Genomic DNA, 12,387 nt, shown 5'->3' with positions numbered 1-12,387 from the left:
GAACTTGTAGACCATGGGCAGGATCCAACCTGGAGCCATGCTGTATGGCCCACAGGGCTCATAAAGGAGATGATAATTTGAGGATAGGGCCCACTGCCAAGATCAGGGACACCAAAATCCATTGGGGGTGAGTGGTATTAACCCCGACAGCTGCTGCCACCACTCACTCTGTTGCCTCTGTGGTTCGGATCTGACTGGGGAGTGGGAAACCAGGCAAGTTTGACACCCCTGTCTTGTAGTACTGACACCCCTCAGTACAACGATGAAGCTAAAATAAAAAGTTACTTGCAATGGCTACCTTCAGCACAAGACAATTTACAAAAAAAAATAAAATCATCACTTTGCGACTCTCATGCCTTTAATAAGGAGCCGTGTGAAGTTTACATAATTCATCATTCTGAATTGTTCAACTATCTCATCAACAAGGAACCATGCACATCCTAACCAAGAAATATCAGATACCCGAAGGAAAACTTTTAAAGATATCGCTGTATCTTTAAAATAATAGTATGACAGTATCTAAAAAAAATTTTTTTTTTGCTAGGAAGAAAAAGAATCACAACTTTTAGTGATAAAAATTGATTCCAAGTTATTCATTTAAAACAGACACTCCAAACAGTCACCTAAATGTAGAAATGGGTTATGGGAACCTACATATAAAAATGAAAAAGGAGAGTAAATCAGCATCAATATTACTTTTTGGCACATGTAACTCAGATGGACTGCTTTTCCTTTCACAGAATTTCAGAAAAGCTGGTGTTTGCTCCAAAATACCATATTCACTCAAAAATAAGATGACCCTGAATATAACACAAACCTTAATAATGAGATTTTATGTATGGAAAATGTATATATTTAATATATTTTTCTAGGTATAGGATCTAATTACTGGAGGTCTACCTTGAATTTGTCTCCCTCCCACTGATACAGCAGGAAAAAAGATCTGGGGGGTCAGGTAGCCCCTTTGTCCTCTGCCCCCCACCCAACTTCTTCCCCCCTGATGGACCCTGCTCTACCTGAGCACATGGAAGTGAGGGACAAAATTTGCATATAAGCAAATTATTACAGGTACCCACAGACTTTGTTCATCCAGAATTGATGTATTTTACCTTTTCTTGAAACTACTGCAAGTTTTAGCAGTTTTGTACCTATTTTTATATATATATATAGTACAAACTATGCCTGATTCAGGGAACCTGGTTTTCTGTTTAAAAATTGCAAATTCTCCAATTAAGAAAAAAATTATCTATTAAACCCTCTCCAAAATGCACATTTTTCCACGATTAAAATGAAGTGCCACTATATATACAGGTATCAGTTGAACACATTTTTTATTGATATATATACAATTTTAAAGCAATTTGGAAGCCTACCAGTGCCTCAACCATAATAAAATAAATTATAAATACCTATATGTTGGCATTTGATTTTGTTTTTTTATCATAGAAAATCAGAGCTCCTCCTTTCCCCTTCACTAACCAGGATGCAAGTCTAGCTGCAGTTGTCCCCCATCCCCACCTTTGCTTTGTGGCAGTTAGCAGCCCTGATATACAAGTGCCTTTCACTCCCAAGCCATAGTCCCCCCAACCCACCTTCTCCTATCCCGGCTGGTGCCCCTCGCTCCTGACCCACAGCTCCCCCCACCCCGCTTAATCCTGCTGGTGCCCCACTCCCAACCTGCTGCTCTCAGACCCCCAATGTGTGGGGTGGGAGCCAGGGGGGGAGGGGGGAGCAGTGGGGACACCACAGGCAACACATCTGGAGGGAATGGGGGGGCATGTGTTCCCCCAGATTTGTGCGCCCGTAGTGGGGCATGGGGCTACAGCATGGCCAGACCAGCATGGACAGGAGCTGCTTCTGCGGCCCAGTGGGAAGGCAGAGCGGGGTGGCAAGACTCATTGCCACTGCTGCCACCAGGTCCCCCACATCAGCCTCGTCACCAGCAACCCAAGGAGTAACAGAGTAGGGGGCAAGGGGAGGGGACTGTACTGCCTTCACTTCCCGCTTGTCCACCGCCATGGCCTGGCCATCACTCCCCTCATGCTGCCTGAGCTGCCTCCCACCCCACCTCCCCTCTGGGGAAGAGTCGTGGCCCATTGCAGAAATGCCTGGTGGTGGGAGGAGGTGAGGGCAATGCACGTGTTTTATAGGCATGCTCAGCGTTGGCTGCATTTAAATCGGCTTCATAATTGGTTTCCATTTCTAAGCATTTCCTGCTTTTGGCAGTAGTTTAATGATAGACAATGTATTTAGTGAGGTTTCTTTGTATGCATTTATAGGACTAGGCACTTTCCCCCCCTTGCTGATTGGGGAAAAAAGTCCTGTCTTGTATTCAAGTAAATACAGTATTTAAATCTCCCATGAAACCAAAATCCTCTTCTCCACTTAGCTCTAAATTAATATTACTATGCCTCATCCCTGCCAAACCCAAATATTTTAAACAGGGATTCTTCTAAGGCTATGTACAGATGTTCAGTTTCTTCCAGAACTGCTGTTCTCTGGGTAGAAACAAGAAGTATACAGACATTCAGGCTTTTTCTCCCAGAGCCAAAACAGCTGCTCTGGGAGAAAAATTACCTGGCAACAACCATGGTTAAGTTTTTCCCAGGGGCACTTTCCCTGAACTTTGCCCCACTGTTCCTCTCCCCTCCCAGACTAGTCCAAGCCACAGAAGTACCCAGTTTGGGGAAGGGGCTCTGTCTAACCGCTCACCACTCCCTTCCCCTTTCCTACTGATCTGGGAGTGGGGGGAGGAGCAGGCACCACTGCTCTTAAGCTGGGCTCTGCCACAGTGCTCCCACCACCCTGGAAACCGGTCCCGCACCCTGTTCACCAGAGTCCAGGCTGGGGCAGGTGCAGGGGGTGGGGTGGGGTTTCTTTCCCCACTGCTTCCATCTTCCCCAGACTGGGGGGTCACCCTTATCTTGGGAAGGCATGGAGAGCAGGAGAGAGGGGATGGCTACAGACTGAATGTCTGCTCCCTCTCCTGGAAGTGTTTCTACCAGGCAAATTTCTCAGAAATTTCCACTGGTAGAAATTAACATCTGTATGCGGCTTTATTCTGAGCCTCCTCACTCACAGTAAATTCAAATACATTCTTTCCTATACAGTGATTTTAGTCTCTCTCTTAGCTGAATTTCAACAGTTGTTAACATAAAAAAACCTATCAGAAGAGATTTCTTGGACCATAACAAAAACAAGATAGTTTAATTCTAACAGATTTAGCATTTGATTCACTTTATTGCTGAAATATATATGGCCTGAGGAAGAACTTTTGCTGCATCTTACTAGTTTATTATGTATAAAACAGATTTAAAAAATAAAAATCACGTTTAGAGTAAGCCAACATAAGGCTTCAATATCAGTGGAAAATGTATTCATGGTTGCTGAAATGGTGCTAAACATAGCTGCACATCTAGAGAATGCAGTCTAACCTATATGTTCCACGCAGAGGTTCACTTACATCCATTGCTGACAACTGTTGTAGGTACTATAGAAACTACTGTGGTTCAAGTTGATTAAAAAAGTTCACATTTTAATTGCATGATAAAAATCACACTTTAATCTATATTATTTTATTTTTTTAAATCTCACTATATTTCTTTCACAAAATGAATACACATTTTTATTTATTTGATTGTCCCTATCCTCTCATTTTGAGTTTTGCACTAGTTTTTTTGCCATATCTATGATGAACCAATTTGATAAGAAACAAATGTTGGAAACAGTTGCTACAAAGTGATGCAAGATGCACATTTGCCATAAGCAGTTTACAGATAATCACAATGCTGCCAGCCCAGGGACTGAATTCTATCTTTTATGTATGTATACCCTACTGCTACTTGGAGAAGTTGGAATGAAATGGCGGGGAGGGGGTCGTCAAACAGGTTGTTTGCGTGTTCCTTTTCCCTTCAATTGTGAACAAATGCTTACAAGCCTCTGTTTCTACCTGCATATTGCTTTTTCGATTGGAGCAGAGCAACTCAAATTTGTTTGCTGTTAGGCCTGAAGGTTCTAGCACTCAATGCAGATACAGAACCTATGGGACAATTTGTAAAATCAATTTGATTCTCACAATCTTAGGCCAGCCTTAAACTTCTTCATTAACATGTTCAAGCATGAACATTCTAATGTATTTATCCTATTAGTAGTGCTAAGATTTTTCATCAATAGTAGTAAAATGATGCTTTAAAAATGCTACTTATTAAGTACCTTGTTCATAACAGAGATGGGCAGCCATCCATTCTGTCTCTGGGCCAGATCTAGTACTGCCATCACAGCTCCAGATTTATGTCCCTCTGGATAGTTGTTTACTATTGCTTCTATTCTCTATTTGAAAGAAAAATAGAGTGTTGTATAATTTACAACACTTAGGTTCAGTTTTGTGTTCTTTTCTGTACAGTTTTATGCCCTTTTATGAATACCTTATAGTTTTCAGGTGTGAAGTCAAACGGAATATCCAGGTTATTTTCAGGAGTATCTCTGTGCTAAAAGAAAGAACAAAAACAGGTCAAAATGCTATTATAAAGGGGGAAAAAAACAGAATATTTCACAATATAATTAAATGGTTATCGACCTTTTTAGACTCAAGACACCCCTCAGTGGACTCGAGGCAATCAGTGAAAAATGCCAATTCTTAGATTTCACTTGTTTTCTTACTACAGAAATATAATAAAACAGTTCTTGTGTTGCAAAGAATTCAGAAACACCACATGTCAGGATGCCTTTGACACTACGGATTCCTGTTTGAAATCTCTGGGTTTATCTAGTGAATCATATGTGCACACTTAAAAGTAATAACACTGCATGGCACCCCACAGCATCCTTGAAGAGATCTCAAGACACTCCAAGATGCCATGGCACGCATGAGAATCGCTGAATGTGGTTATAAAGTAAATAAAATATACCTTCTTTAAGATGAGTTTGTTAAAACACGTAAAATATCTAAACTTGTAATCTAATCCTTACTTGTCAGAACCTGGGGGCATTATTATATGTTAGTTCAGTGACTATGAAAATTTGTTTTTGTAGTTGGAGAAAAATATATAAAAGAGCAGAATTTTCTCTTCGCTATGAGCAAGAAGTCATTTTTTAAAGCAAGGAGTTTTGTGACAATAGTAAGACAGATACATAAAACACAGTTTAAAACAAGCCTGATATAAACAGAGCCCAATCCTATTTATAGCATTTAATAATATTTATGAGCAATTTATCAGAATGTTAGGCAACACTAAATTTTCAGCAAGATTATAAATTAAACTGATTTGATAACATTCAAAATGAGAAAACTGTTTCAGGTTAATTCAATTGTAAAGGCTCATATTCCTTTTAGAGTTAAGACATGTGATGCTATATTTAGCATGTTTTGAATATTAAAAGTGATGTTAGACTCAACTGTATTTGCTCAAATCCAAAACGAGCCTTAATACAAGACAATCCCCTAGTAATTAGATAATATACATGGAAAATGTGTATTTTAAAAAAATAATTTTCCAGGTATAGAATCGAATTATTGAAGGGTTGTTTTAAATTTGTCCCTCTCCAACTGTTACAGCAGGGAAAATAGTGATGTGGAGGGAGGTCAGGTGGCCCCCTTGTGCTCTACCCTAGTTCTTCCCCCTGTGGCCTTCCTGCCCCCACAGTCTCTACCTCATCCCTCACGCCCTTACCGTCAGACCTTATTTAGGATCTGTTACCCCCCCAGAGCACGAGAGCTGCATGTGACAGTAAGTGGGGGAAAGAGGGGTGGGGCAGGAAGCTGCTGTGCATTTGGCTCTGGCCCAACCCACAGCAGCTGTCTGCCCCTCAACTTTGCATAGGAAAACCTTGTTAACTTGAAAGAAAAAGGAGCCAAAAAAATGTACTGACTTTGAAATAAACATACCCACAGTAATTTGAATATATACAATTACTACAGACTTAGTTCATCCAGAATTGATACATCTGAACTTCTTGCACACTTCTGCAAGTTTCAGCACATACTTTATTAACACTTTTGAGCAGCACTTGTACACCTCCTTATACAAAGTATAAACTATGCCTAATAATAGTCCAAATGGCTCATGATTTATTATCACAGAGTTTATTGGGCTGGGTGCCAGCATTTCAAGCCATGGCGACCTGACAGCCCAGCACTGCTCAGTATGTGCATATACTCCAGATACCCTCCACAAAGGATCCACATGAGAATTAGCCTCTCACTCATGACTGGAACTGCATGTTCTTTCTCACAAGTCCTGGAAACCTCCAAAATATATATGCAGATGAAACGTGGGGCTGTCTGGGCTAGCTCCACCCCAAGGAGGGTAGGGCCACACTGATCACATACGACAGGCCAAGAGAGGGATGAGAAAGTCTCTCATCTATATAGAAGTTTGGTGATGTTTGCCAGACATGTAAAGCTGGTGAAAGAACAGGAATCATTGGAAACAGGAAAAAGAGGCACAGCTCAGCTGCACAAGTGAAAAGAAAGTCAAATGTATTTGATATTTGGTGGCAGAATAGGATCTTGGAGTCATAGTTGACTCCAGGATGAATACGAGTCACCAATGCGAGGAAGTGGTCAATAAGGCTAACCATACCTTATGGTGCATCTATAGATGCATCACAAGCAGGTAGAGGGAGGTGATCCTTCCCCTCTATGCAGCACTGGTCAAGCCACAGCTGGAGTACTGCGTTCAGTTCTAGGCACCGCACTGCAAGAGAGATGTGGCTAACCTTGAGAGGGTTCAGAGGAGGGCAACTCACATGGTCCAGGGGCAGCAGGGCAGGCCCTACGAAGAGAGGCTAAAGGGCCTGAACCTATTCAGCTTCCACAAGAGAAGGCTGAGAGGGGATCTGGTGGCCGTTTACAAACTCACCAGGGGGGACCAGTGAGAACTGGGGGAGACTCTGTTCCCCTGGGCACCACCCAGGGTTACTAGGAATAACGGCCACAAATTGTTAGAGAGAAAATTCAGGCTGGACATTACTTTACAGTTAGGGCTGCCAGGCTCTAGAATGGGCTCCCAAGTGAGGTGGTACTGTCTCTTTTACCTTGGGGGTCTTCAAGAGGAGGCTGGACAGATATTTGGCTGGGGTGATATGACCCTGGCACCCATTCCTGCCTGGGGCAGGGGGTCGAACCTGACAATCTGTTTAGGTCCCTTCTGACCCTAGGCACTATGATACTATGATATAGTGGTTCACCATTAATTGAAAAAGAGCTGGTGCTGAGGGGGACTGAGCACAACAGGCACTATAACTTACTCAGATGGGTTGCACTAACCTAGGCTTGTGCCAGGTACCCAGGACTAGACAAACAGGCAGGGGAGATGAGAAGGAAGGGGCAGAGGGCTGAAGTTGTCCTATCTGTATCTGTGATAGTTTAAAGGTGATGGTGGTTGGAGTGGTCTTTGTAACAGGACTAAGAATGGTGTATCTGTTAAAGTATGTTTCGGACTGTCCAGGGAACCTGCCGTCACAAGACAGCTTGTTAAAAGTATAGCTATAGCTATAAATATATAACTGTCTATAGATCTATATCTAGATATATATCTGTATACCTCTATCTACACATACCTATACATATGGAGGGGGGGAAGAGAGAGACAGAGGTTTGTTTTGTTTTTAAGAAACACACAAAAAAAAGGTTCCATTAATGCTTTCCTCCAGTATGGGCCATGTGTTTTCTAGGCTTGTTGAGCATGGGTTGCATTCAGTCAACTTCATAACTGGTTTCCATGACTGAGCACATGATGCTTCCAGCAGCAGTTTAATGACAGATAATATATTTAACAGGGAGGGGGGAGAGGTCTGATATATAAAAAAAAAAATAAGACAAGGGGCTTTTTCCCCAATGCTGGCAGGTGGAAAAAACCTCAGGTAAATGCAGTAATAATTGCATTCTAACATCCAAAGTATACATTCATGACATCAACTAACAAGATTTTAAGTTAATAGTGTAGTTTACATTTTCTTAACCGCTAACTCCAAAAATCACCAAATAGCCCTCCAATCTGTAGGTTATTTCTCCTTTTTGTAACCTTTCTTTTTGTTTAACATCCCTCTAAATCAAGAAGGATACTTCTCCAGATGTAGTAGATTTATCTCTAAGGCCTTGAGCTGGCATCTGAGTTTGTGGGCTGATCCCTGCACTCAAGTACAGCCTCATTTAAGTCAAGAGAGTTCAACAGGAACACATACCCATCCCTATATAAATTGCATTCCTGGGTCATAAAGTAATGAGTGCACATTTTTAATAAGGAAATAGTTTCAATATTTCAAAACATGAGTTTGGAAGCATCTTAAAATAAAATCTTCTGGGCAACTTAGAATTAGCTATAAAAGATTGTTAAAACTTTAAATTCTCTTTTAAACAAAATAGGTCATCCTTTATTTTAAACAGTTAAAGAATGGGGTGTTAAATGCATCTGGCTTCATGGTTTGGATGAGTCATGTGGGATTGGTCCACAGGCTGGAACGGATGCACAAACCAGGCCTGCATGCCAGATCCTGCTCATGTTTTGGAGCAGCCATTGTGGACACTACATGTGACAGCTGTCTGTGCCACTGGATCCTTCATGGAGCTGATGCATGCATGCTGTGGCACAGTCCTGGAGCAAGCTCTACGTGCAGCACATAGGGCTGTGAGGCCTCCTTGCATGCTGCCTGTGGGTCAACTCCAAGACTCGCAAGTAGCACTGGGGGCCAGCTAATAGGACTCTGCCAGCCAGATTCAACCCCAGAGCCATATCTTTTGACACCTCTGATTTAAAGTAAATTATTATTTCTAGTTTGAAGAACAAAAATCTGACCATGTGGCAGCATTCCTCCTGTCTTTAATACATACTGTATGAACTCTAGTATTCTTAAACTAAAAATATCTAACATTTTTGCAAAATCCTTAAGACGTGCACATTACTAACCAAGTTAACTACAAGATCCTTAGGTCTGGTTGTGAAACCAGAGATTCTATTTTTTGATTGGCTACAATTTGCAATAAGAACAGGAAGTTGAAATGTTATTCAAAAGGAAAACACACATAATACCCTAAAAAAAAGGCAAAACCTCATAACAAGAAAACTAAAATTGAAGTTTCAAATTCAACTATCAACCTGAATGCTGACAGCTGAGGAAAAACTGACATTTTCCCATATAGACATAAATTTTGACAAAACAATTTCAATGAAAAAGTCTCCTATGTAAGAAGCTTTAACTAGCTACAATGATCTTGTTTCAAAACCTTTGACACCTTTTCTCATAGATCTCAACGTGTGCTTCCATCTGACATCAAGACGCATTATTTAGCCAAGTGTTCTTTGTGAATGATACACCCTTTATCATGGTCTCTATGGGTTTCAGGTTCTAATGGTTAAAAAAACCCCCAAAACTAGTCCAAAATGGATGTTTCAAAAGCACTTAAATAATTTAGGAGAACAAGCCTCACTGACTTTCACTGGGTCTTCTCTCTTTAGTAATCTAGTTGTTTTTGAAAATTCCACACAAAGTATGTAACTACCTATTAAATGAAGCATCACACAAACATACATACCAGTCCCAATCTACAAGGCTCATACGCAGATAAGGAAGGTCTGTACCAAAAATTACCTGTAATATACATCCTACAAAGTATATGTGCTACACTGTAAACAAAAATCTCTCAGGAAAAGATAATACAGAAATGTTATTGTAAACCAGGAAAAGAATAAAAAGGGATTCAACCAGGAAAATTATCGAAAAGGGATTCACCAATAAGAGACATCAGAACTGAAGCAGAGGCTGCAGCACTGCTGCAAGATGGACTAAAAATGGTGCTCAGCTGGCTTTAACACTCATCGCTCAGTAGCAAAGTGCTGGGTGATAGGTGACTTGCAAATTACTTTTATATTTGCATGTGCAACCTACCTAAGCCTGGAGCTTTGCCTGTCTAATACCTTTGTATCTGTCACAACTATGACTATGGTGATTTCACCTGTAACTGTAGGCTAGTGCTGTTACAACTGATTTGGATTATCACGGATAAAGTTGTCTGCTATATACTGCTTAACTTAATGATTGTATGTCTTAATAATATTTACATTCTCTCTTCATTAATATTGTAAGATTATATATCACTGCTGAATTATCTAATAGCACCTACCATTAAAATAATTCTTATTTTGTTTTCCAGTTCACTAGAAGATGAAATGAAAGAAGGGACTTTTGTAAAAATAGTTGATGTGTTCTCAGATACAGGAATATGATCATTTAATTATTCACAGATTTCTTACAGAGTATCAACTGTCATGATACAGTTGTGTCATTTCTCACGGGTACACCAGATACATTTGTGTATCATGGATCTATTTCCATATATTAATGTTTCCTCAAACCCATATGATGTATCATGGATCTATTTCCATATATTAAGGTTTCCTCAAACCTGTATGACTTTTTATTTGTATTTTATTTTTGCTTGTTTCGTCTTGTCTTATATGCTTCTGTGACTCAGTTAATTCTTGTTACTAATCTTAAATTTGTTTTTCCAAAGAAGTCAGTTCGATTTATAAAAGCTCAACTTTTTTTGGAACACCTGCTATTTATTGAGATTCCTCAAGCAGACAGAAATACACATAAGTGTGCAGGAAATAATGAACCACTGTCACTGTCTAAGCACAGGTCTATGCAGCAGAGGTTGGAGCAATCATATTAGAGGATACAGACCAGGTAGGTGAACAGCAGAAATTTTTCTATTTTGTTGGCTTCTTCAACTTCCTGTATGAGTAACTGTTGCTAATGTTTTGGGGGTGAAAGAAAGCATCTGTGTAAAGTCTGAGAGTTTTTCATCCAGACCTGTTCTCCATCCAGGGCTGCGCAGGAGTTGTCTCTATTTTATAAAAAGGTACCATCTGCCTTAGATTTATGCTTACTAGTTTAACTCTTTAAAACAAAGGCTCATTTCTGCCCCTTTCTAGGCAGAACAGTCTGGAGAGCCAGACTGGATTTACTGCTGACAGCAACCGTGCCTTATGTGCTGGATGGAGCACTTCAGCAAGTCTCCCTTGCTACCCTTGTTGACTAACACCTGAGCCAACCTATTTACTGACTACCACCTAAGTCAGCAGCTCCCAATCTGTGGTACGGGTACCATGAGTGGTACGCAGACAACCTGTCAGTGGTATGCATTAACAGATTTATTACAATTACTTTATTTGACAAAAATTTGCTGGTGTAACTTAAGGTTGCATTGTTTTAAATTGGTGGTGTGCAATCTGTCAGCGTTTGGGAACCGCTGACCTAAGGACAACCATCTACATGCACAGAAAAGATGAATGCCTTCTGGTCCTTCTCCCTTTGTCTAGGGGTTCATCAATAAAAATTTTCTTGGCCGATACTGATAGCCAGTTATTAACTAGCCGTATCAGTCAATACCAATCTGATAACCAATTTACAGGAGTGCAGCTAGGCAGCGTGGAGAGCAGCTCCCTGTAGATAAGTCTATGGAAGGGAAGAGGTATGGGGGCCGGTGGGGCAGATTGAGGACCCCATGGTGAGGGAGAGAGTGGGGCAGGGGCTGGGGGCTCTGCCTAGCTAGGGTGGTGAATGGGACCTGGGGCAGGGAGTGGGACAGAGCCACAGGCAGCTTGTCCAGTGGATCAGTGTCTTAGAACTTAAAAATGGTGGTTGGGGCACTTGAACACAAGTTCATCGAATGAGCTTGAGTTCAAGTGCCGCCACTGTCACCATTTTTAAGTGCAGGGACACTTTTAAATAGAATGGAGCTGAGCAGAGTGAAGATGGATGCAGGCTGCTGGCTCTGAGCTTGGGGCTCTCTGCCCTGCTGCCTTTGCCCCAGCGGCCTGCGCTGACCGCATGCCCCCTGCCCACCCAGCAGGAGACAACTTGCTGCCCCCTCTGCTGCCATGTGGGCAGGGGGCATGTAGCCAGCACAGGGCTCCCAAGGGAAAGGCAGCAAAGTGGTGTCACAACCCAAAGTTGTGGATTTTTTGATTGTGTGTGCTTCGGCACCGCTAAATTATGTTCCCGCCGAATTGCAGCTCTTTTGCACGACGGAGTGTTCCGTTGTTATAGAGAACCTGCGTGCAGAAAAGTGTTTCCCGCCGTTTTGTAGCCTTCTTTGCATTGTGCATTTCTCTTGCATTATAGTGATGCACGCTGCAAAGGAGTTCCCGCCATTTGTATTGATATTTGAGCCACATTATTGGCCGGTCTTAATTTAGGCACACGTGGCGGCTAGCTATTGACTTGCTAGCCGTACAAAAGGCTTGGGTGGTTTCCGCCCAAGTTGGAGAGAAAGACGGAGAGAGAGACGGAGAGATGGATCTGTAAGCGCTGTGGGTCCTTTCGAACCCAGCGCGTCTTTCTTAAGAAGGCGATAGAGGCTCCAATTGCTGAACCCCCGGAGCC

The 12,387-nt window shown here is 41.6% G+C and overlaps 1 protein-coding gene and 1 long non-coding RNA gene across 3 annotated transcripts in view; one reads left to right on the top strand and one right to left on the bottom strand.

Annotated features, from left to right (window-relative positions):
* Positions 1-12,387, bottom strand: part of NDUFV2 (NADH:ubiquinone oxidoreductase core subunit V2) — a 47,924-nt gene that overhangs the window by 16,566 nt on the left and 18,971 nt on the right. For both annotated transcript variants that reach the window (XM_006023660.3, XM_025204243.1), the window contains 2 exons: positions 4,425-4,487; positions 4,213-4,329 (listed from right to left, as the gene is read on the bottom strand). In XM_006023660.3, the coding sequence (XP_006023722.1) occupies positions 4,213-4,329; positions 4,425-4,487 (180 nt within the window). The remainder of the gene's footprint in view (positions 1-4,212; positions 4,330-4,424; positions 4,488-12,387) is intronic.
* Positions 7,843-12,387, top strand: part of LOC112550291 — a 7,240-nt gene continuing 2,695 nt past the window's right edge. The window contains exons 1-2 of the long non-coding RNA XR_003094041.1: positions 7,843-10,686; positions 10,935-11,137. This is a non-coding gene — a long non-coding RNA (uncharacterized LOC112550291). The remainder of the gene's footprint in view (positions 10,687-10,934; positions 11,138-12,387) is intronic.

Source organism: Alligator sinensis, unplaced genomic scaffold, assembly GCF_000455745.1.
Source record: "Alligator sinensis unplaced genomic scaffold, ASM45574v1 scaffold597_1, whole genome shotgun sequence".
NCBI classification, from domain to species: Eukaryota; Metazoa; Chordata; order Crocodylia; family Alligatoridae; genus Alligator; species Alligator sinensis.
This window is presented reverse-complemented; position numbering and strand designations above follow the sequence as displayed.